The sequence below is a fragment of the Chrysochloris asiatica genome, unplaced genomic scaffold, assembly GCF_000296735.1.
Source record: "Chrysochloris asiatica unplaced genomic scaffold, ChrAsi1.0 scaffold00014, whole genome shotgun sequence".
NCBI classification, from domain to species: domain Eukaryota; kingdom Metazoa; phylum Chordata; class Mammalia; order Afrosoricida; family Chrysochloridae; genus Chrysochloris; species Chrysochloris asiatica.
Window position 1 is genome coordinate 22,934,735 of NW_006408532.1, and position 26,735 is coordinate 22,961,469.

At 39.6% G+C, this 26,735-nt stretch overlaps 1 protein-coding gene across 1 annotated transcript in view; it reads left to right on the forward strand.

Moving 5' to 3' along the window:
* The window catches only part of LOC102827704 (proprotein convertase subtilisin/kexin type 5-like), a 472,359-nt gene that overhangs the window by 279,900 nt on the left and 165,724 nt on the right, over positions 1 to 26,735 (forward strand). The window contains exon 8 of the mRNA XM_006834928.1: positions 19,563 to 19,775. Within this exon, the coding sequence (XP_006834991.1) occupies positions 19,563 to 19,775 (213 nt within the window). The remainder of the gene's footprint in view (positions 1 to 19,562; positions 19,776 to 26,735) is intronic.

Below are 26,735 nucleotides of genomic sequence, written 5' to 3' on the forward strand. Positions count from 1 at the left end.
CTCTGGGTAGACAAATTCATTTCAGTAATTCATGTTTGTAATCTTGAATTTAGTTTATATTTTCCCAAGAGACATTTCTCTAAAATATCTATGAATATATAATTTAATATTTTTAAGCAGTATGTGAGAGTCTTTTCTAAGAAATTAAAAACAAAAAAACCTCTCCGCTCTGTTTATCAGACAACATTCAAGACAGTTTTATTTCCTTTGAGATTATGCTAATATTTATATAAAGTTTGAAGATACAAGTGTGTGTGGAATAAATGAATGTCTGAGTGGTTGAAGGAATGAAGAAATAAATGGCTGATAGAATAATTCCTTTAGTTAGCTAATTGAAACTTTAAGTGATAATATAAACCCATCCTGGCCTGCTGATGCTGTTCGTGCCATTGAGTCAGTTCTGGCTCATAGTGATCCTGTATAGGATTTCTGAGGCTATAAATCTTCATGGGGGCAGAAAGGCTCATCTTTCTCCCACAGAGTGGCTGGTGAATTCAAACTGCTAACCTTAAGGTTAGCAAACCAATCCATAACCCATTACATCAACACTCTACTCTGGCCTGGTAGAGTTTTAACTGCACAACCTGAAAAATGCATGGATTAGAATTTATTTATTCTTTCTATTACTTTTAGTGAGTGCCTACTTCCTATACACCGAGGATAAGTTGTAAATAAGATACCAAGTTTTATATGTAATGCATAAAATATATAAAAGTCCCTAATGACAAGACAGAAAACTAACACAGAAGTAATTAAGACTATTTCAGCTAGAAATAAGTGTTGTGAAAGATATAAAACTGAATGAGTAGTTAGGGAGGAGGACAAGAGATGCTCTTTGAGGGAAGACAGTAGGAGATGGTTTGAAGAGGTAGGCAGGATCTCACTAAACCTCAGTGACTCGTTTCATTTCATTCTAAAAGTTACAGAAAGCCTTTGGAGGGTTTTAAGCAGGTAGTAATCTTATATAATTGACAATAAAAAAAATAAAGAGCAGCTGAGGACTTTAGACTCATGGAAAGAGAAAGACTGTGTGTTGGTGGCCTATAGGCAGGCTTGCATAATATGGCCTCTAGTTGTTTAAATGATTATATATTCCTGAGTGTTTTTGTGTACATCCAAAAAACAACAACAACAACAACAACAAAACAAACAAGAAACCGGAGGGAATAGAAGCAAGAAATACTGTTAAAATGATGATGCATGGAGGGGATTGTGATCATTGCAATGAAACAAAATATGATAGGATAAGTGCAAAACTGATGTTCTTCTATATAAACTACCAATCAATTCACAATAAAAACTTTAAAAAATATCCTTAATGTATAGAAAATGGACTCTAAGTAGAGCATGAGATAGAGGGGCTAGAGTACAAGGAAGACTGGCGTGATCCAGGAGAGAGTTAAAAGTGGTTTTGTAGCAGCAGTGTCAAGAAAATTTCTACAAAGAAGGGGTGCAGAGAGAGAGAGAAGGCCAAGACTTTGAGCTGAATTCTCTAGAGAGAAGTCTTCAACACAGTAATTCTTAACAGTATCAAGAAAGACTTTCTCTGAGGAAATGAATACAGTTTGCTCAGAGAGTTAAGTATTGATTGCATCCATTCCTTCTGCTTGCTAATCAAAAACTGTGGAAAAATATTGAATTTCAAAATGCCCCCCATTTGCTTACTATAAGAAAGCATTTGGCTCAGTGGAATGTAACGCTGTTTTCAAAGACTTTAACAAAATCAGAATTGATTCAATTTATAGCCCCTTCAGAATTAATGTGCCAAAATTGCATTAGAGAAACTATGTTCAACAAAGCGTGTCACAACTGACAACTTGCTCTGTTATTTTCCAAATATTGCATTTATTTGATGCTAAAGAGATGTAAAATTAAATACAGGAATTAGACTTATTAATAAAAATGTTATCAGTAATAACATTTAGTATTTTTTGTTTGTCTGCTATACTGCAGTCACTTTTCTAAGCCTGAAATAAAGTATAGCTTTTACTCTTCACAATAATATTATCAGATAGGTACTGTTCTCCCCAATTTTACAGACAAGGAGAACTGAAATTCAGCACAAAGGCAGAAGTCAAAACATATGCCTCAAATAAATTTAGTCAATTCTGTTACACGTTGTCATTTCTGATTTATTTGGCACATCTGATGTTCTGTCTTCATCTAGGCTCTCTTCTGACTCTGTTAAATGAGTCATTCATCTTCTCCCTAAGGCCACCTCATCTGTTTGTTCAATGGGCCCCATCTTTTCTCACCCCATCAAAGACAAGGCTTAAGTAATTCTCTTATCTTTCATTATCAAAATTTCCCTCCAATTGTATTATTGCCACCAGTATACATTCATGCTGTTAATTCTCCATTTTAAGAAGAAAAAAAAAAAGTCATCTCTTGTCCCTTTATCTCCTTTCCAGTTCCTGCCCATTTCTCTCTTTCTCTTTAAACAGAATTAATTCCTTGAAACCATTATCTATATTGGCCCTCTACAGTTTTTCTTTTTCCATTATTTCCTGAATCTATTGCATCAGAACTTTGTCCAGCTGTTCCACAGAAGCTGGTCCTATCAAGCTCAGCTTGATAAAGGAAACCCAGAGCTCCTCTCTGAGTTCTCCACTAACTTGGCCTAATGGAAAGACCTGCCTAGCCCCAATCTAACTCACACACACTCCAGTTCTTCCTAACCCCTTCTTGGCAATTATTATCTTCTCGTATTTACTTGCCTTCTTGACTTTCTCCTTCGATAGAATGTCAGTTTCACAGAGGCATGGATTTTGACTATTTTGTCCTCTACTGTATCCCAAGTACCCCGACAGTTTGTGACCCATAGTAGTTACTCAGCAGGTGTTTAGTGAATAGAAGAATGAATGAACATATGAATCATTTTTGTGCCCATTTGTTGCATGTACTAAGTTACTGTACATAAAGAACCCTCAGGAAAAGACAAGTTAAAAGCCTCTCTCATTCAGAGTGACATGGCTCCCCTTGCATTGTTGAGTCTTTGGCCTGGCCTCTTGGCAAGACTGGCTCCCCTGCAGAAACTCTTTCCCTCAGCTACAGTGCCAGCTGAAAACATTGAATGATTTTAAAGAGCAACTGAGTCAGATTACAATATGGGGAACATAAATGACCTAAGAGTTGATGTCAGATATAAGAAGCTAAGAGCCAAAAGTTTCATGTATTCCTGACATTGCATCCAGGAGACCTTCACTAGGTAGTAATAACAGTCTTCCAGGGACTGTGCGAGGTGGGAAGGAAAAGATGATAACGTACAGTCCTTGTCTTTGAAGAGCTGGCCATATAATGATGAATAAATGTTTTAAATAAACTGCAGGCAAGGTCCCAAAGTCCCTTCAATGTACCAAATCTTGTAAGCAATAAAGAAGACAGAATGCATAGCACACACAGGCAAACTGCTTGTGGTCTACTATGGTTGCCTTGGAATCATCTTTTTCTCCCATTTGGATGATTAAACTTTAATAAAGCCTGGTGCAATTGATATTCCTCAGCAGGCGTCAAATGTGTTGATAGTGTTTCACAATTTCTAACAAGTGTCTTTAATAACATCCTTTAGAAAAAAGAGAGAGAGAGCAGATCTTTGGAATCAAATCTTTTTCTTGCTACTTTTTTCCATTATCAGAAAAGCCTTTATATGGTTCCCAGTTCTTTCCTTATCCTTTTATGTAGGAAATATTTGTTAACTACCCACGATGTTGTTGTTGTTGTTGTTATGTGCCGTGGAGTCGGTTCCCACTCATAGCGACCCTGCACAGGGTTTCTGAGGCTGTTAATCTTTTCGGGAGCAGAACGCCTCATCTTTCTCTCGAGGAACCGCTGGTAGTTTTGAACTGCTGACCTTGCGGTTCGCAGCCCGATTCGTAACCACTACGCTACCAGAGTTCCGATGTACCAGAGATTAAATGGATCATCTTCTTTTTTTGGAGAAATCGTGTACCTCTTTGTGGATGTTTTGGGAGAACAGCTTATAGAGTTTACATTGCCATTTTATCTACAGCTATACTTTCAAATCCTGGTCAATTTTCTGGGATTTTTTTTTTTTTAGTTTTTGGAATTTTTAAATGAGGCTCTCCATTGAATTCTTATCAGAACACACACAGTGTCACACATGGTTAAGAACAATGACTGAAATCGGAATCAGTTGCTCTTTATCCCATGGTTGGAAGCATTTGCCTTTACCTCATCTCATTTCTTCTATTCAAGGGTCCAGATGAGAATCTGGGCATTTGATGGATGTTCTGATTAGGATTTTCCCTCCACATCATCAATGACCATTATGATTCATCAGACTTTACAACAGAGTGGAGTTTGCGGGAGCCTGGAGGCTGCTGTATGGTCAACATGTCTCTGGCTTGCACATATGTGCACACACATACTCCTCTATCCTTAAATTAAAGGCATATGTTCGCCAGGAGGGGAGACGAAAGGTATAATGAGCCTGTATAATACAAGCAGTAATAATAATCATAATAAAATTAACTGATTTCACCCGGGAGGGATATGTTTTTATCTAATATGTACCCAACTGTAGCAGGATTGGTACCAGTTTGCATTTTAACAAATGACAGATTGCCATTAAATTAGTTGGCCAATATTGTAAAACTTTGGTAGCGTTTATATGTAGGCAAAGATAGACAAGGGAGTTTATTTAAAATTGGTTCCACTTAATGAAAATTGACTTTAACTGGGGTTTGTTTTTAAAATCTTCCCTTAGGATTTAACTATATCCTGGTGGAATTGTGTGTTTTTAAAGCTTCAACAAAGCTAGGATAGAATTTGCCAAGTAGACTCAATGTAATACCATCCATTTTGAATACAAAGAAATGTGTGTCTCTCTGAAAAATACATGTGGCTTTACATTTTATAATCTTCACAAAGTCATTTGACACCCAAGTATCAAATGTAGATTATAGTATTAATGTGAACTGTGATATATTCTAAATATATCAATACAATTAATCTGTGCAGGGGCAGATTTCAAATATTTATTGTCATCCTGTTTTGTGTTTTAGTTTATAGATTGATTGCTAACTCTGTAAAGTGGTGTTAAGATAATGTTTTCTAAATCCTTCTGGTAGGTTTTGTTTATAGTGATTACAAGGCTGCCTGGGCAATTACATGAGCTCCTTATAATGGAATGTTTCTAGTATAGTTTGGATATTTTTGTTATAAGGGAAGATACAAAGTGATTTAGAGATTGTTGTTGTTTTGAGTGCCATCCAGTCTGTTCTGATTCATAGCATTCCTGTTTGGAGTTTCTGAGGAGTGTCTGGTGAATTTGAACCACCAACCTTGCGGTTCAAACTGACCTTGGTGTCCAGTGTGTTACCCCACAGCACCACACTAAGTGATGTAGAGATTGGACTAGGTCAAATGAAGGTCTGTAGCAATCTGAGCATTTGTGATTCTAAATATAGATTTAAGCGAGTCCATGGGGGAGGACAAATAGGTCAATTTTCTTCAACAAAACATGGCAGTAATTGGAAAAGAAAGGCCACTGTATAATAAACAGGAATCAATTGAATGCAGTCGATAATATCAAATTATTTGAAGGTATATATTGCTCTTATAAGGAGCTCTGATAGTGTAGTGGTTACAAGTCAGGCTGCTAACCTCAAGGTCAGAAGTTCGAAACTACCAGTCATTCCGCAGGAGAAAGATGAGCTTTCTGCTCCCATAAAGCTTTATGGCCTCAGAAACCCTATGCATTGTCGCTATGAGTTGGAGCTGACTCACACTTAACAACAACAATAATAATTTTCCCTGGGAGTCCTGGTGTGACGCTGTAGGTTAATGCACTGGACTGCAAAGTTGGTTTAAACTGCAAAGTCAGTGTTTCAAGCTCATCAACCGCTCCTAGGAAACCCTGTTCAGGGTTGCTGTGGGTTGGAACTGACTCAGTAGTACACACACACACAAAATGGCTCATGTGGCAGACTTTTTTTTATCATAGTCTGAGCCTACATTCCTCATCTTTAAGATAACAACAATAGCATCTAATGTCCAGCATTCTAAACACCATTATGATGATTAAATCTGATTGTCAGTTGAATTAGGCATTGGGACAAGTCTCATAGGAACTCACTCAGTTTATAGATTTGGAAACCAAGTCTTGGAAAAGTTAGGGAACCTGGCTATTAAGAAGAATGACTAGGGGAAAAAGGGAGCTATGAAAAAGTATTACCGTTTTTGGTGACTACTGTTGTCCTGTGTGTTGGAGTTACCTAATGATGCCATATTAGCATTTGCTTTAAAATATTCCAGCTCCATCGAAAACAACAAAATTGAAAGGATCAACATGAAACAAACTTGGCAAAATGTTGCTGTTGAACATTTGTGATGGGTACATTAAAGCTCCTACCATTTTCTTCTATGTATTTGGAAATCTTCCATTTAAAGGGTTTTAAGAATTTGTTTTTGTAAAGAAGCACCACTGTGATTCAGACTAGGATCAGTCTTCTTCAAAAGCCTGTGCTCTGGCCCCCGTGCATGGAGGTATCAGCAATAGCCAGGTGCAACATACAAGCCTGTCTTGTCCACGATGACCATTACTGTGATCCTAATGATAGTGAAAGTGAACATTACAGCAAGGCTCTCCCTTCTCTGAACTCCTGGAGCACGTGTCATTCAGGCAACTGACTGGGCACCTTCTGCACTTCACTATATTGTCGATTCTGTTTCTCTTTATCCTTGGATTAGGCCTGGATGGTAGTCACAAGAGCCTGGATGCGCTCTAGCCATTTGATCTGGGAAAGTTACTAAGCTATCCGAGCCTCCATTTCATTGAGAAAAACTATGATAATGCCTACTTTATGGAGTCCTGATAAAGACTTAGTGAGATCTCACATACGAAGTGGTCAGACCAGCAGTTGGTCTGCTCCTCAGAGGAAGGGCCATAGAGCATCCAACACAGTCTAACAAATAATATGAGCCTAACCTTGGAGTCTTATCTGCAAGATCAGCTATTCAAACACACTAGCCACTCCTCAGAAGAAAGACGAGACTGTCTGCTCCTATAAAGATGTACAAACCCTGAAACCTTATACAGAGTCTCTGTGAGTTGGAATTAACCCAATGGCAGTAGATGTGGATGTGATTTTTATTGTAATAGAATTGTGAACACAATGGTAGTTCAGTAGTAGAATTCTGGCTTTCTGCGTTGGAGACTGGATTTCATTTCCTGGCCAATGAATCTTAACACAAAACCACCTCCCATCTGTTGGTAGTTTTTGCATGTTATGGTGCTGGACAGATTTTAGAGGAGCTTTCAGACTAAGACAGACTAGGAAGGAAGGCCTGTCTTTCTTGGACTTACTTTCAAGAATTAGTCAGTGAAAACCTAGGATCACAAAGTTGGATCTGGTTGTACATGGGGTCACCGGGCATTGACGTAACTTAACAGGAACAATAACAAAATGTCAATCACGGTTCGTAACACCTTAAACACAGCATTTTCAAATGGGTAATTTGTTTTATGGCAGGATTGTGTTCATTGGAAGAAAATGCAAAGGGCTGGTTTTCTGTATTATAGGATTGTTATGAGCTTCTCCACATAGAGCCAAGGTGTTGCTCCCTGTGGTAGAGAGGGGCAGCTTATTTCCCGTCTAAGAGCTGAGCTGGCAGTTGGAACCCGTGCGGCATTCCCACCCACAGTTAAATTCACAAGAGTCTAAATACCTTTCATGATTGCTGGAATGTTCCTGGATCCTCCTTCTCCAAATGTGTTTCCAAACATGTACAGTAAATTCCTTAATGCCCTTTGTTGATCACAGAAGTTTTTCATTCTCTATGAAAGGGATTTCCCAAATGTTTTTTAAAGCCCTGGTGGCACAGTGGTTTAAGTGCTCTGTTTGCTAACCAAAAGGCCATTGGTTCAAATCCAGCAGCCACTCCGCAGGAGACAGATGAGGCAATCTGCTTCAGTAAAGCTTGACAGCCTACAGAGCAGTTCTACTGTGTCTTGTAGTGTCTGCGAGAGTAAGAATTGACTAGACTGCAGTAAGTTTGGTTGTCTTGTTTGGGTACATTTCTGCGCAGTTTCAAAATAGGCAACTAGTGTTTCTGTTGGAAATGTTTCATAAACCTGGCCCTCCTGAATGTCTGAGCATCATTTTGCCGTTGCTGGAAACTTTTGGCTGGTTAAAGAACAATGGAAATGTTGCCATCGTGAAAGTACCTAGAGCAATTACTTCTTGTGATTATTTAAGAGATCATATGCGATGCATAAGTACTTTCCAAATTGCAGAGAGCTGGTTGTTATGAAGAATGAAGAAACCTAGTCTCCCTACCCCCCTTTCGAATCAAAGGGAGTGGTACCCAGGCCTTGGGAAAACAGCTCATACCAGGCCCTAAGTGTGGAGACCTGTGGGGGTGAGCAGAAGTGAATAGTAATCTGAGAGATGCTGAGACTTCTGTGAGTTAGATGAAGAAGGATAAGTCTGAGGGAAAAAGAGAGTAATAAACAATGGATGGATTATGTTAGAACATTAAAAGCAAACAATTATTTTGGAATTATTGATTTGGCAAATGATATCAGGGAGGTTTGGGTTTTTTGCCTTTGTTTTGTTGGTTTTAGCATATCCAGTGTTGTTAAGCAGTTTTTAGGAATCCCCACAGTGAGTGCTAATCAATAGGGTATATGAACTGGATAGGGTGTTGGGAGAGATGGGTCACTCTGACTCCAGACCTGCCAGTTACTGGCTCTGAAAACTTCATTTTCATAGTTTCATGTCGAAATTTAAAATGATGATCCTTATGAAATTCTGTCCTCCTTTAGATAATATACTTAGTGCATTATCCAGCCTCAAAATGTAAAATCTTTAAATGACTTGTGTAGCAAAAGATTAATAGGAATTAAGTTCTCTGTGTGAAAGTATATTTCCATTAGTAGAAACATCTGTTTTTTGTTTCCTCAGAGATATTCTCCAACTCTTTCAGCTAGAATGACTTATTTTCTTCTCCCAGTTATACTTTGAAAAATAAACAAAAGAATTGCAATACTGCTGTCAGAAGCTGAAGGTCACACCACTGTGCACTTATGTGTTATATGTGAAAACCCTCAGTATCAACCCTTCTGAAGAAAGGGCAGGATTCATTTTACTAAGCCTTTAGTGAATTGATGAGCTGTGAAACTTAGGTTCTGACATACAGGGTAGATGAGCCACTCAGTTCATTTTCTTCTTCTTTCTACTCACATAATAAATGTAAATGTAGGTGTTTATTCGGCACTTGAGTGTAGAGGTGTTCTATATTTGCAGCTTTGATTACCTATTTCTTACACTAGTCTTTGGACAATTCCTCATCATATCCAAGTGTCTCTCTAGAAAACAGAGCTGAATTCAGTACAGTATGTAGTCCATCCATACACTAAAACATGAGGGATACTCTAAAAAGATGAAATGTAGAGTATAAATACAATTTAAAATGTTGTTTTACCAGAATTTCTTGCAACAATTGTCACAAGCAGTCTACCCCATAATGATTACTGTTGTTGTTAATGTATCGTCTAGTTGGCTCTGATTCATAGCAACACTATAGGATATCAAAAGCCTTGAGTCTTTTAGGAAACAGAAAGCCTTAGCTTTCTCCATGGAGCAGCTGGTGGAGTAGAACTGCTGACTTTGTGATTAGCAGCCCAATGCATAACCCGCTATGCCACCAGGTCTCCTTATAATTATGACTAGCTCTCTATTTCTCTAAAAGTGAATTCACCATTTGATATCTTCAAGAAGCTTATAAAATGGATTTTAATTTTGTGTGGTAAACTTAATATGCAGCTTATGGCATTACATATTTCTAGTTTGTTATTAAAAAGTCAACAGAACATTCAAAACATTGCTTAATATACATGGTTTATCGACCTACACATTGTATTCAGAGCAGATCAGAATACTTAATTCAAGATTCAGAGCACTTAATTCAAGGACTGAAAAGATGGGTGAGTTTGTAGGTGATGGGGAGAAAGAGGAGGGGGTAGAGCTGCATCACATGGGAAATGGTAGGAAGATAGAGTACAGTACTGTTCATAAAATAAGCCTTCTTGGAACGATTTGTAATACCTTTTTTATTTTTCTCTTTTTTTTTTATGTATTTTTGTGTGTGTGTGTGGGAGAGTAGGCAGGATAAGTAGCATTATTAGCATGAGACCACAGAAGGCATCCCATAGATTGATGTTTGTCAGTCAGCCTGTGGATATTCAGGCAGTCCTTCCTCCTGGTCTGATGTAGGCCTGCCTGAGTCTACTAGCAGCTGAGGCACTCACACAGGGACAGAGATTGAGAACAGTTGCAGAGGCACGAATGGGCTGAGGGAAGCGCTAGCCATCAGCAGAGGTACTGGCAGAGACACTTGTGTGTGGACTTAGCTGTTGAAGTTGTCTTTGCAAAGCTGTTTCTTTCCATTGATAAGCATTTTCAATCCTGGAAATATTGCTTGGGGAAAAAGCAGAAGCACTTAAGTGTTAAATGTACTCAAATCACCAAATAAACTGTATTTGGGTTGGCCCTGTAGGATAAGCACTGGACTGCTAACCACAAAGTCGGCAGTACAAACCCATCAGCTGCTCCTTGGAAACTCTAGGAGTCAGAATTGATTTGAAGGCACTTAACAACAACAACAAAATTAATATATAAAGTGAAGTCCATGGGGGATGCAAATGGTTAGCATGCTTAACTGCTAACCAAAAGTTTGGAGGTTCTAGACTACACAGAGGTGCCTCAGACAATAGGCTTACTTTTGGAAATCAGCTTCTGAGCACAGTTCTACTCTGACACATAGGGGTTTCCATGTGTTGGAATGAACTGGACAGCAATTGTTTTTATTTGTTTACTTTAATAACATGAAGTTCCTCCATTTACCTTCTGAAAGCAGAATAAAAAACTAAGAGTCCTAGATGCTGTATTCTGGAAGAGAACACCGGGGACAGATAAATTTTAGCACCTTGCCTAAGATTGTTTGTGACAAACACAGAAATTGAACTTCTTGTTCTCAACCCTCCAAGGCCAAGAGCTTCCTTCACGCCTTTAAAAACATCTCATATCTGTCTCATTCTGTTCCCTTTTTTCCTTGGTTGGAAGCTGTGGGCTGGAAGGCATCACACACTTTATTCTCTGGGTCCAATTCAATTTCATGTAATTGATATCACAACATGTAGCTCACCATGCCCCAAAGAAATGATTAAAGAAACAGTTCTGAGGCCTCGCTAGCACCTTTAGTGCCTGTCATCTCTGTTCCAGGGACAGTTTTTCACCTGTACTCCGTGACCCTATTCACTTCCAAAGAGGAGTCCAAAGAGGGCTTCCAGCAACACCCTCTTTGACACCTGGCCACCTACTCCTGAGGCATCTTCATCTGTAGGTTAGATAGATAGATTTTCTTATTTTCTGGTCACCTTTTAGAGGCTTCCATTTCATATGAATCATTTGTCTTATTCAAAATAATGTTTTAAAAAGTGATTAAATACCGTTTATAAAATCAATATATTAGAATTCTGAGGAAAATATTTTACATGAGCATTACAAATCCTTTTTTTAAAACAGGTTTTTGGTTGTTGTTTATTTGTTGTTTTTGTCTGTTCTTTATGTTGTTGTTGTTAACTGCCGTCAAATCAGTTCCAACTCATAGCGACCCTGTGTAGTGCTGTATGATGTTTCTAAGGAATGTTGGTGAGTTTGAACTGCTGATGTTGTGTTTCAAACTGACTTTGCAGTCCAGTGCTGCTCCGACAGTGCCACACCAGGACTCTATGAGGGTGCTTCAAAAAGTCTGTGGAAAAACGACATTATCTTTCCATTTTAATTTTCCACAAACTTCAAAGCTACCACAAGTATTATGTATCTAGTCCTGATGTGGATTCCTTCCTTGTGTGGCAATATAGGATCAGCACAAAACTATAAACTACAAGGTCGTCAGTCCAAAGCCGCCAGCTGCTCCTCAGAAACCCTATGCAGCAGGGTCGCTATGCATTGGAACCAATTTGACGGCACTTAACAACAACAACAACAAACTCCTGATGTGGTGCTATAGAATAAGCACTGGACAGCTAATCACAAAGTTAGCAGTTCAAACCTACCTGCTGCTTCTCAGAAACCCTGTACAGGATTGCTGTGATTGGAACCGACTTTACAGCACTTAACAACAACAGACCAGACCTATTTCTTTCAAAGAACCTTGATCATTCCATTAAGGAATAAGATTTATTTTGGAAATGCTAATCAAAATGCCCTTGAGTTTTATTCTCTTCATATCACAGCTACGAAGTTAATGCAAGTATCCTTGTCTCCTCCCACACTCTCCCAGCCTGAAGACCCTTATCCATGAACATCATATATGGAAGAATTTGCTGAGAAAATTGTGTTTCCTCACAATGGAGGGGAGAGGAGTGGTGAAAGTCTTTGGTAACTTGGGTATTCAGGCTGTGCTTGGGGTACAACACAGAGATCCAAAAGTTCTTAATCCTAAAATAATCTCATTGTACCTTTATATGTCGGACTTACTTAGGACAGGACCATCATGCAAATAGTTCAATTGTCCACTATTAACCCAAAGGTTGGAGGTTCAAATTAATTTAGAGGCACCTCAGAAAAAAGATCTGGTAATCTACTTCTGAAAAATCAGCTATTGAAAACCTTGTGGAGCACAGTTCTACTCAGACACACATGGGGTCACCATGAGTTGGAGTCCACTTGATGACCATTGGCTTGTTTTTTGTTTGTTTAGGAGAACATCAGCTTTACACCATTGTTTCATTGCAATGATTACAATCTCCTCCGTGCATCATCATTCCCTTTGCTTCTATTCTCTCTGTTTTTCTTTTTCTTTTCTTTTTAGGGGCGAGGCATGAGACGTACACAAAAACACTCAAGAAAATATAATAATTTAAACAACCAAAGGGCACATTCTGCAAGCCTGCCTCCTGGTTGCAAGCACCCAGTTCCCTCTCTTTCCATGAGTCTCGACTCCTCAGCTGCTCCTTCTCTCCATGTCCATCTCTGGTGTCACTGCTTCTCTGGATAGGTCCCACATTTCATCTGTGCTCTTCTCCCTTGATAGTCCTAGGATCCTCTGTTTCTGGACTGTAAGATTAACGACTCCCCCATTTTTGTTTAAAAAATTTCTTTTATAGCTGTGACAGTTGCAATTATTCATGATAACAATTACTTACTATTGAATCATAGGAATTTTACCCCATCTCTTTTCACCAGACCCATCTAGACAAGATGAAAACTATTCAGTAGGGACTCTTTCTTCCTCCACACACTTTTAAGCTAAACTCCCTCTGGAAACCTTGTAAGCCAGTCACTTTGTGCCTTTATTGACCCCTCATTTTAGGTAGCCAATGTCTAAGTTGCCTCTCCCTATCTACCCTTTATACAGAAGGGATAGCATTGATACTTGATGTGAAGACTCCTTCCCTCTCTGTTGGTATTTTGAGCTACTACATCCATAAGTATAGGTCAAGATCATCTAATTGTAGCTATTTACACTTTTTTCCTTTATCAAAAAATGTTTTTTTATCTACCTGTAGTCGAGTTTTGACTATCAAGCCATCAAGACTAGGTCAAATGGATACTATCTGCAAGTTTGGGCATTCTTATGCATCTCCCCTCACTTCATATCAGCTGGATGCTTCACTCTCAGCTCTAGTCTTATGGGGCTATGTCCTTGTTCATGGACTCAGGTGTCCCCTGGTCTCATTACACTTTGGACCAACCAGCCCTTTCTCTTCTCTGTCTCATCTCCAGGTCAGCGGGTGTCTATGGAACATGGTGAACTCAGCCCATTTCTTCATTGCTTCCTTTCCCCCTCTTGCACTCACCAGTAGACCAGTGTGTTCACCAGCAAGCTTAAATGGCTGCTCATGTGTTCCCTTTGAGTTTCAGTCTTGGAGGGGGGGTTGTTCTGAAGGAACTTCATTGCTTACCCTGATGGCTTCCCAGCGAACAACTTGCTTCTTTTAGTAGTTTTGGGTTTTCATGTCAGCATGTAGATACACAGATTCTGATCAGATTTGGTGGGGTCTCCATGTCTTATCTTCACTTTATGCTAATTATCTGACACTGGGCATGCTACTTAATGTTGTGTGACTCAGTTTCCCAATCTGTAAAAATAAATCTAACAATACCTGACTTTCTGGCATTTATATAACTAATATAAGGAGTCTTCAAAAAGTCTGTGAGAAAATGGAATGAAAAGATAATGGAATTTTTCCACAAGATTTTTGAAGCCCCCACATCAGTGTAAACACCTAGCACAGTATTCTATTTGTATTCAAGAGATGCTGTTCTTTATTCTTACTTTCATATTGCAAGAGTCCTCTCTTCAGTTATTTATACTTCTTTAAGAATACTTTCTAAGCACTATAAAGAAAGTAATATTAAAGTGCCAAATAAGATCTAACTGTATTGGCTTAAAAATATATCATAACATAAAAAAAAAAATTTTTTTTTAAAGCAATTAAATTCCACCGAACTCTACCACACTCAAAGCCTGGCATGAGATGTACAATTTAATTGGTAATCCAATGGCATTTTCTGACCTTCTGAACCATAAGAAAATGCAATTCCTTTCTGTCCTTTAATCACAATGTGTATAGGGTATTATAAATTGATTTCTGTAGGCATATATTATGAGAAATAACATGCACATTGCTATGTACAATGAAAAAGAGTATTTAGAGTTTGTTCCCAAAAGTCTTGTGTGAATCTCACAATGCGCTTCTTTCAATTTGCTACTTTTAACTTGGTACTTAATTAGGTTTGAGGGTTTTTGTTGTTGTTCTTCCTTCATCTAAAGGCCTATTTCAATAAGCCCTATTTAAATATTTCATCAAATTAATAAATGTCATTATTTCTTAGACTGTTGTAAATTGTGTCTCCAGATTCTTTTCTCTTTACAGTATTCTGACCACCCCCTCTTCCCTTGTCCTTATACCCTACATTAAAGTTTAATTCTTAAATTACGCTGAATTTTAGAGAAATTTCCAGATATTTTTCTGCCGTATGTTTTGGATTCTGAATATTGCACACTAATGAAAAACCCCTGTGCATCTGTAGTAAATAAATCTTTGAATTGCTAATTGTTTCAGATTAACCCCATGGATCTTGAGCATCTGTCTATAGCATTTTTCATCCCACAAATTCTGTCTGTTTATTTCTGGGACTTTAATCATAAAACATACAAACATGCAAAAGTTCTGCCTTCATGATTGCAGAACTTTTCATGGACTGAAAGATAGCAGCCTTTGTGTATTGTGTAGCCTCCACAGGGAACAGTGGGGTGGAAGGGGCGGATCACCCTCTCTCGCATCCTCTCACCTGAAGGACAATACCTAATGTCTCCCACTTGACCCTATAGCTCATTTCTCCACAGGATCTGTGCTCAGGGACCCTCACCCGCAGGACCTATGTCTATGGGCTCCTAGGGCATCTGGTTTCTGGAAAGACTTGGTTAATGAAGACACACTGGCAAGTGTGGGGAGAGAGGTGTGGTCTCATTGTGTATTCTTTTGGACTCCTCCCTGAAGGCCAACATGTGTTGGCATGTCCTTCGGCTAGTTCCTAGTTCTTCTCAGCCCTCTGTCTCCAGGACCAGTGACTTTCTTCTCCCCAGTTCCCTTTTCGTCTGAGCATGGTAAATAACCACACTGTCTTCAGTGGTTCCCTTTCTCCATTCTCAGTTGTATACTAGTCCCCTCTTTAAATTCTCCTCAAGTTATCTGTTTGCCATTGGAACCCTGTTTGAATATCCCCTCTGTGTAGGAGAGAAACTTCTAGGCCAGTAGCAACCCAATGCTAAACCCAGTGACTGCCCAAATGACCTTTATTGTTGTTGTTGTTGTTATGTGCCATGGAGTCAGTTCCAACTCATAGCGACCCTGTATGGGGTTTCCAAGGCTGTAAACCTTTATGGGAGCAGAAAGCCTCATCTTTCTCCTGCAGAACAGCTGGTAGTTTCGAACTGCTGACTGTGAAGTTCACAGTCCAATTCGTAACCACTATGCTACCAGAACTCCTTAAATAACCTTTAGCAATACTTTTATACCTCCAAGAGTGGTGTCATCTGTGGCTGTTGCTGGGCCAGGAAGTCTTGTAGTCATGTTTCTGAGGGAGTCCCTCTCTGGTCTGAACATATGCCTGACACATTGATTTAGTAAGGAAGAGGGCTTAAGAGAAGGCAATAACTCCTTTCTCCAACAGCTCCACTTCTACCACCACGCCTAGAGAGAACTTGGTGGGTCATATGCCTTTAGATCCTGGTGCCACCCTTCAACAAAGACACAGGAGATGTAGCTGAAAACAGTACAACCATCACTTGCCATCTTTTACCCAAAAGAAGGTTATTGAAACCTTAAAGCTCAGGCTTTGGCTCCAGGAAGATTTTAAGGTCTGGTTCTGTCTCTAGTAAGCATTTCTGAGCCCTAGATTGTTCATCAGTAAAATGTTAGCATGTATCCCACCAAATCCACTGCCATCAAGCCAATGCCAACTCATAGCAACCCAATAAGACAGAGTAGTATTGCTTCTTTGGATTTATTTCCAAGGCTATAAATCTTTATGAGAGTAGACTACCTTATCTTTCTCCCATGAAGCAGCTGGTGGGTTTGAACTGCAGCTTAGCATTTAACTCGCTGTGCCACCAGGGTTCCTTGATAACATGAATAAATATAATCAATGTAGTAACTAACACCGTAACAGAAGTTATTCCACTTGGTCATATTAGAAAATATTTTTATTCTCATACCAGCCTTCAATGATCATGTATTCTTTAAACAGGAACCAATGTATTTATTCTTACACTTACAGGAAAAACACAAGGCCAAGTCTCAAGAGGCAGTTTCTTTTACTTTATGATCAAAAGGGGCTTTACCCATACAAAGTCCATTGTATTAAAGACAATGTTTTTAGCCTCTAAAAACAAGAGATGCTAACATTTATAGAAACTTACTATGTGCACTGGACAGCGAACCACTTGGTCCCACCAGCTGCTCCAGCGAAGATTTAAAGCCTCAGAAACCCTATACAACAACAATGTACAAGAAAACAAAACGTTGCCTTATCCTGTGCCATCCTTGTGATTGCTTCCATGTTCAATCCCATCTCTGGCTATAGTGGCTGACCATCTCCCACCCTGTCATTGGCCCTCTATTTCACCAAACATGCTATCCTCTAGCAATTGAGCTCTCCTATTGACTTGTTCCAAGCAGGAGAGCTGGGCATGGTCTGTTATGATCCAGTAGGTTTTCATTCACTGGTTTTTGGAAGTAGATCACCAGGCTCTTCTTCCTAGTCTGTTTTATGTCGAAGCTCTGCTAAAATCTGTCCACTATGGGTGACCCTGCTGGTATTTTGTCAAAACTTCCAGCCTCATAGTAACACACAAGTCACCACAGTATGACAAAATGACAGATGGTGGTAGACCCACACCATGTGGTCCTGTTATGTGCTGTGGCGTCAATTCCAACTCATAGCAACAATGCATAGGGTTTCTGAGGCTGTATATTTTTAACGGAAGAGAAAGTACCATCTTTCTCCCACAGAACAACTGGTAGTTTCAAAATGCTGGCCTTTGAGGTTAGCAGACTGACTCATAACCACTATGCTACTAAGGGCTCCTGATTGAACAAGATGCTTTGTTTCGAATGGTTTGATAATTTTTGTATCCTCACCTATGTTTCATGAATTTGTTAAGGGGCAATTACAAGATGGCAAGCCAGGCCCAGCTGTCTAATAGCCATCTAGGAGTTCTGCCCTATCCCTCTTCACGAACTTTTCCCATTCCTATGTAATTATATTACATTTTTCCACTTTGAAGGACAAAATAAATCATATCATAAATATTCTTTTCCTTGAAGATTCAAGGACAGAGTCTGCCACCGATATTCCAGATTCTTTGTAATTTCTCTTCTCTTGGCTCTTTACTGAGAAATTCAAAGACAATAATACCTCTAATACCTTTCCTTGTACCTGAAACCAAAGAAATTAGGGCCTGGAAGGAAGAAGGAGGCTCAGTCATTACTGACTTAATTTGTTCTGTTAATTACAAAATTATGTCTTTGGCCTGCATGCCCTCCACAATGACTTCTAGTTCTAAGATGTTAGCATTTCTCAGGGATTTGGCTCTAATTATTCCCCAGCAACACTCTTCACTTTGACTTATTTCTCTGTTTTGTCCTTAAGACCTCATCATATAGGAATAAATAGTCGCTTTGCTTCATTACTTCTGCCTTCTACTTTGCTTTCTGTTCCTTAATTATTTTATGATCTTAGGAATGTCCTTTCTTTATTCCTTTATTTTAGCTAGCCAATGTCCTCATAAAGAATATGACTCCATCTCCTAGCATTGTAAGAAGAGGTATGTTCTGGGGGAAGGTGTTAAAGGTCAGATATGTCTGGAAAGTACTTTAGACTGTGCCCCCCTCCTGGAGGTTTGCTATAAACATTCACTTATTTCATGGTTCTTAGAATTTCTGTAATAAAGAAGCTGGTTTAATTTTGTTTTAATTCTTGATTTTCCGATTGCTTTTGATCTTGAAATATTTCTGGTGGTCTTGAAATATTTCTGGTGGTGGTGGTGGTTAATGTCGTCAAGTTGGTTCTGACTCATAGCAACCCTGTATTAGGTTACTGAGACTTTAAATCTTCAACACAGCAGAAAGCCTTATCCCAGTGGAGCAGCTGATGGGCTTATACCATGAACCTTGTGGTTCGCAGTCTAGTGCACATATCAAGTTTCTATGTATTGGAACTGACTCAATGGCACTCAACAATAGCAATAAGATTTTCCCAGGACCAGCTGATGGGTTTGAACCACTGTCTTTGCAATTGGAGCCCAATGCTTGTCCTACAGCACCACACTAGGACTTGTCTAACTAACTGGTGTCTACAATATGCATAGGAGAGATGTGGGTCTAGGAGAAAGTACATGGTTCCCACCAGCTTCTCCCCTTTACTGACTCTGGTTGTCCGTTAGAGACCCCTGTACATCATGTTCCTCAAATGTTAAGTGAAAATGCATGATAGTACTAAGTTTAGGGTGGATATAAAAATTTAAAGCAATATTAAATGACCGCAATGATTACAACTAATATTTTTCCAACTCTCCTGTCTAACAGTCTTTGTTCCCATTTTGGCTCCCTCAGTGACAGCTATGAACTTTTAGGATCATTATTTAACTCCTTTATCTCAAATCCTCATCTGTATAATGAGAAAAAAAAATTATCAATCTCACATGTTGTTGAAAGAATTCAGTCTGGTTCATATCCAATGTTAGGACTGTTCTCGGTACATGGTAGGTACAGTACAAATGTTACCCATTGTCACCATCATCATTGGTGCTTCTTTTCCTTTGATGATTATATCATGTGAAAGGAATTACTTATTTTAACTCCTAAAAGCACTTCCCTAACCTTCCATAACAGCTTAAATCCAGCATGTTATTTAAATACTAGTGCATGCCTCCTACAAATACTTGACTCCACCCTAGTGACTTAGATCTTCTCTTCACCTGGAGTCTGTGGTACCTGTGTTTACACTTCTTCTGTTTGTGGACAGGGGCGGAGAGGCCTCGGCTCGGTTTTTGTCTGGGCATCCGGAAATGGGGGGAGAAGCAAAGATCACTGTTCCTGCGATGGCTACACCAACAGCATCTACACCATCTCTATCAGTAGCACAGCCGAAAGCGGAAAGAAGCCTTGGTACCTGGAAGAGTGTTCATCGACATTGGCCACAACCTACAGCAGTGGAGAGTCCTACGATAAGAAAATAGTATGTGACCTTTCCATGTTGTTGTGACTTATTCTTATCTTTTATTTTCAATTGCAAAGTAAGAACAATTGTATGAAGATAGCTGATTCTCTGAATACTCAACGCACCGAGTTGGAAATTGCATTTCAGGACCAGAGTGGCCTTGGACATGATCAAGCTTCAGTTTAATTGAGGTTCAGTTGATTTGGTCCAAGTTCATGTTCCAAGTTAGGGGCAGAAAATAGACTTGAACCCAGATCTGACTTTCTCAATCCAGTCCTCAATGGTTTGGGTTCTGACTACAGCTAATTGAGTGGCAAAAACACAGGTATGGTCTGCATAACCTCACTTATTACCATCAAGTTGATTCTAAATAGGGTTTCCAAGACTGTCATTTTATGGAAACAGACTGCTTCATCTTTTCCTTATAGGGTGGCTGGTAGGTTCGAACTTATGACTATTTAGACTAGTCATACTAAATGTGAATAAAACCTATGCAAAAAGTGCTTTCCTAATACAGCAGCATAAACTTTGCCAGAATAAGAAACACAGACATCCTGGCCAATCCCTTACTTACCAGTAAGCCCTGCTTGCTAGGCAAACAGCAAAATGCTTACCAGCTCATATTGAAGAACCAGTCTGCTAGATTCCTTTCATTGCAGTGCCCCTTACTCACTGGATAACCGTGGACAAATTACTGTATCTTCCTGTCTCAGTGTTAGTTCCTGTAAACTGGAGACTTCTTTATATTTAAACGGTATATTGTGAATTAGATGAAGGTTTACAGAACAGGTCAGTGGATCCATTTTTCGTTCAACAATACATATATATTTGGTTTCATCTCATTGATTACAATCTCCACTCAGTCATTTAAAAAAAAACAAAAAACAAAAAAAAACAGACTTACTGGCCAGATATAGAAACTGGCGGAACCCTGAGACCATGGCCTTCAGTTACCCTGCAGGTCTGGAAATGAACTCATCCTTTTGTCTCAATTTTCAGCCAAACAATAAACAGGTCTATAAGAGGAACAATACACTGGAGACATTTACTAGTATATAATTCATGGAGTTACTTCAAAGGTGACCAGGGCAAAGAAACACTGCTTGGCACAGTTGTGCACAGAACGGTCTGGCATTTGGGCTACCCAGCACTTGCTTCAGAGACTAAGTTTAGATTCAGGATTTGCCTTTGGAAAGTGGAGCTTTGCTCTTGTCCCTGACACCTTTTAGCATTGAGTATGGTGGCTCTGTAGAATTAGCCCTGGTCTGCTAACCACAAAGTCAGTGATTCAAGCCCACCAGCCACTCTGTGGGAGAAAGATGAGACTATTCTGTTTCTGTAAAGATTTACAGCTTTGGAAACCCTATACAGGATTGCTATGAAACTCAACTGACCCAAGGGCACTTAACAGCTTCTGTGGTTGTTGTTGTTAAGTGTCATTGAATAGGTTCCAACCCATAGTGACCCTGTACAGGGTTACCAAGGAGTGACTGGTGAGCTTGAACCACTGACCTTGCAGTGCAAACTGACTTTGCAGTCTAGTACATTAATTAACCCACAGTGCCACACCAGGACTCCATAACAGTTAAGCCCTGCAAATTCATACAGGTCTGGTTCACTCTGCAGGTCCTTCACCTTTGCTTTCTTTGGTGGTAGAAATACAGGTGTCAGGACAGTACTGCCTTCATTCAATTCAAATCCACATCCATCCCAGTCTTCATGGCTCCTGGTTACCATATTATTTTATGTTCCTTTTCTTAGCTACTCTTTAGTTACATTTTATACACTGATTTAAAGTGAAAATTGCTGATTCATATAAATGTCCCACCTTCCTCTTTCTTCCCCTAATTCCTCCATAAAAATTGGGTTAAAATAATATACACAAGTACCAGCCATTAAGTACCTCAATCATTTATCAATAAGCATAATTTTATACAAAGTAAAATCCAAAAAGGAGAAAACACACAGATGAGCATGTTTTAAAATGTCATGGCTCCTGGTGGGAAAATGATGATGCTCTTGTGATAATTTACACTCTTTACTTTGTTATTAAGTGCCACCAAATCAGTTATGACTCACAGTGACAATATGAGTTTCCAAAGGGTTTCCAAGAAGCAGCTGTTGAGTTTGAACCACCAACCTTATGGTTAGCAGTCCAGTGCTTATCCTACATTGCCATATCAGGACTATTATAATCTAGGGATGTCCACTTTACTTCTTTTTTTTTTTTTTTTAAGTTTTTATTGTGAATTGAGCGATAGTTTACATGGGAGAATATCCACTTTACATTCATCCTATCGTGTTTCGTTTCATTGCAATTATTACAATCCCCTCTGTGCATCATCATTCAACAGCATTTGCTTCCATTCCCTCTTTTTTCCCCTTACTTCTTAATATAAAAGCTTTCTTTCCCAATAACAAGTCCATATGATTGGCCAAGTGGCAGCATCGATGGACTCAAGTGTGGCAACAGTAGTGAGGTTGACTCAGGATCAGGCAGTGTTTCATTCTGCTGTGCATAAGGTCACTATGAATCGGTATCAACCTGATGGCACCTAACAACAACAACAATGACAACACCATTGCTTCAAAGTCAAAAATGACTTTTCAGTCCTAGTGTTTCTTATGGAGCAATTGCTATGGGAAGGCCATGTTATCTTCCCAGGAAGGGCAGACCCAGGAACCAGGTGAAGCAAGGACTTCTATAAGAGCCAGAAAGGACACAGGGAGGAGCTTTGTCTCCAAGGAAATGGCCTTTCTGGTAACCATTTCCCATTAACTAGATTCCATCTAATGACAACCCCATGTATATCAGAGTAGAACCAGGTTCCACAGGGTTTTCAGTGGCTGATAATTTAGAAGCAGATCACCAGGCCGCTCTTCCAAGGCACCTCTGTTGTTGTTGTTTGTTGTTAAGTGCCGTTGAATTGGTTCTGACGCATAGTGACCCTGTATAGGGTTTCTGAGGAGTCATTGGTGAACTTGAACCACCGACCTTGCTGTTCAAACTGACCTTGCAGTTCAGCACATTAACCCACAGCACCACACGAGGCACCTCTGGACAGACTGAAATCACACCTTTCAGTTAGTGGACAAGTAAGTGCATTAATCATTTGCACCACTCAGGACTCCTAACATTCATGGCAGAGTGTACATTCAGGATTTTCTTGTGAATGAACAGATTGATCCATTCCGTGCTCTGATGGAACTTGAGAAGGAAAATGGATATCACAGCTCAATATCAGTGTACTTTCGTGAGATCATATATTTTTTCTTTCTCCTTTTGCTGCTTTTGATATCAGTATGCTTACAGGTTTACTTTATATATTTAACATTGACTTGCTTCTACTTTTTGCTTTATTTCTCTCTTCCATTTCCATAGTAACAATTTATTACAGTAAAACTTTGAGAAGCAGAACTCAACGAGACTATCTACTTTTCCTGGGTCTCACAGGTTTCCCACTTCTGACAGGTTGCAGACTTACCACTTTTCTATTGCTCTCTTATTGTTGTTGTTAGTGCTGTTGAGCCAGTTCCGACCCACAGTGACCATGCATACGGTTTCTAAAGAGCAACTAGTGAGCTTGAACTGATGGTTCAAACAGACTTTCCAGTCCTGGGCGTTAACCCATAGCACCATAGAAAGATATTTGAGTCTTTCTTCTTGAACAGATTTCTGCCTCACACAGGTTTTAATGTAATGTTTCTCTCTTCAGCGCTTACATTCTTTGATTCTGCATGAATCTCCAGACTCTCCTCAAATGAGGAAGAAATTTGGTAGCTCTTTGGGATTATAGTCTGTAGCGTCAGACAAACCCCTCAATGACTAAGCAACCCTTTAAAATTCTTGATTTCCTCATCTGTAAAATGGGGATAATACCAATACCAGCCTCACAAGATTTTGTGAAGAAGATCCAGAGTGAATCTCCTTCAGTCCCTAGATCTGGTGCCCTTGTTACCTAATTTGCTGTCTTTCTGGCTCCATAGAGATTAGTGTAGTCATTTTCCAGCTGTTTTGAGCAGAGGTGTTTAGTGTAGCTCCCGTTCTCCAACCTATAATATATTGTAATCTGTTCCACCCAACCCATAAAGCACAGCACTTTCATTGTGAGCATGTTAACGGTTTCAACATGAGTAGAGCTGGCAACAACATCAGCCTTTTATGGTCCAGTTGACCCCTTTTCCTTTTAGATGTCAGAATGACAAATAATCCCTCGTTGCTCCTGGGACAGTTTTTCACCAAGCTTTGAACCCAGAAGCCTGTGTCCCTTTGCTGGTGCCTACATCCTGTTATTGGCATCTGTGACTGAGTGCTTCAGGGATGTTTGTGTGTCCCTTCACATTGGGACTCTCGTCCCCAAGCCTTTCATTTCCTTGTATCATTTATAGCATCTCCAGAAGAGCACAGGTGTCATTCTTCATTCACAGAGCACCTTTGTGATTTGAACCCAGGCAGGTCCCCTGGATCTAAAAAGAGAGGCAAAATGTCTGTGCTTCTGGGAAAACAGTTTTGTTAAATCAAATTTCCTCATCCTAGTGACAATCCTGTTTGATGAAACAAGAAACCCTGCCTTAGTTTCAAAATATGGCCATGGCCCCATCTCTTGAATTCCTAACAGTACTTTTGGCACAGTTGGGAACCTTGGCATTACAGCCACGCTTTAGTAAATCTGAACCATTGATAGTCTGATTGCTTTTTACAGCAAATGAAGCATCCAGAATACCAAGATTGCTACAATTAGAGGCTCTTCTATAAGCTGAATAAAAGTAATCAAGTGACCAGTTGACAGGTTATTGTAAAGCCATTGGTTATATGCTGTAGAATCAGTTCCGACTCATAGCAACCTTGTATAGGATTTCCAAAGCTGTAAATCTTTACAGGAGAAGAATACTTCATCTTTCTCCTGTGGAACTGCTGGTAGTTTCAAACTGCTGTCCTTGAGGTTAGCAGCCCGACTCGTAGCCACTATGCTACTAAAAGTCCTTATTAAGCCATGTATTGGAACAATAGCCCTTTATATATAATATTAGATTTATCTCATTTCATGTTTCACATATATGTATTGTTATTATACAAGGAGGCTTCATAGAGTTAATTGAAACATTCCATTGTTTCTCAATTCCATTTTGCGTGGTCTTTTTTGAAGCCTGCTCGTAGTATTAACATATCATAAATAAAACTTTTTTTCCCCTCTCTTCTAATAATTGACTGGCATTACACTTCGTACTTCATATGCATTGTTTCATTGTATCCACAAAACTTTAAATAGGAAGGTCAAGTGTTGACCCCAATATATAGATATGAATGCTAAGGCCTGAAAAGTTTAAAACAAACCAGAAAACCAGTAAGTGGCAGGAACTGGCTGCTAGCCAGCATCAAGATGACCCCCAAATTCATCTGGTAACCAATGTGCTGTGGTGCCCTGACACCTACAGGAACATCTGTGTAGTGCTGCATGAGAAAGAAGATTTGTCTTAATGGAGGTGTGTTTTCCACAATAATAAAAATGCATTCTGAATATATGGATTTCCACTGTGGCGCTGTGGGTTAATGCGCTAGACTGCAAAGTCGTTCAAACTGCAAGGGCAATGGTTCAAGCTCCTCAGCTGTTCCTCGGAAACCCTATATAGAGTCGCTATGGGTCGGAATCGACTCAACGGCATTTACCGACAACAACAACACTACTCCGCCCACTTATTTTAATTTTGTGTCAGTACTCCTTTTCCTAACCCTCTCTGGCGATCTTTCTTTTTGCAATAATTAGAGCTTTCTGCCTATAGGAGGTGCTGGGGTCCATTGGCACCATGTCAGCACTGAGCTACAAGGGTTGATGACTTTTGTGTGGCATTCAGACCAGGGCTTCCTTATATGTGAGGCACACCTTCCTTATATGTGACACACACCTTTCTCAGCTGTGTAAAGACTTAAATCATCACTGAGTAAAGAATGGGGTTGTTCCTTCTTAAATATCTCATTGTCATGATTCTGTTTTGGTTTCCGTATGTTTCCAGGGGTACCATCATTCCACAGCACACTGTGGCAAGGATTCCAGCATTTACCTTTCTTTCCAGGCTTTTGTCCCAACATTGCTCCTTCCTCCCTCTGCTCTGTTTCTTTGCTATGCCTTCTGGGAGGAACACTCTTCCACCAAATATCACTTCATCTGTGTCTCTTCTAAGATTTCATTGCAGAGAGAATTTCCCAGACCACCTTCCTTCCACCACTCTCTGCCCGTTTATTCGCGTCAATAATTTTTCAATTGTTCTTATAATTACTTAGCATGCTATTCTATTGATTTCTTATTGACTTAGAATGGAAACTCGTTGAGGGTGAAGAATTTGTCTTGTTACTTTCTAAAGGTTGAGCTTAACAAGTAAATATTTGTACATAAATGATTAACATGAATGTTGTTATTAAGTGCTGTCAAGTCAGTACCAACTCACAGTGGCCCTGTATAGGGTTTCTGAGGCTCTAAATCTTTTCAGGAGCAGAAAGTCTCATCTTTTTCCTGAGGAGCGGCTGATGGGCTTGAGCCACCCTCCTATAGCCACATGAAGCAGACAGGGAGGTACTCTCCTTCTTTAAGAGAAAACTCCGTGTACAGAAAGGATATTAGCATAGAAAATCAGCCAACAGTAAATAATCTTGTTACAGAGTCCCTGAGCAGTACAAATGGTTAGCACGGAACTAAACTCTCCAGCCACTCCACCTGAGAAACCATGTGTAGGGTTGTTATGAGTCAGGATTGACTTGATGGCATTTAACAACAGCAACAACCAAAAGGTTTGCCAAACTTACCTACAGCTGCCTGGTTAAGGTGTTCATTTGAACTTACCCAGAGTAGTGTAGTGGTTATGAATCAGGCTGCAAACCTTAAGGTCAGCAGTTCGAAACTACCAGCTGTTCCGTGGGAGAAAGATGAGGTTTTCTGCTCCCATAAAGATTTACAGCCTCAGAACCCTGTATAGGGGCGCTGT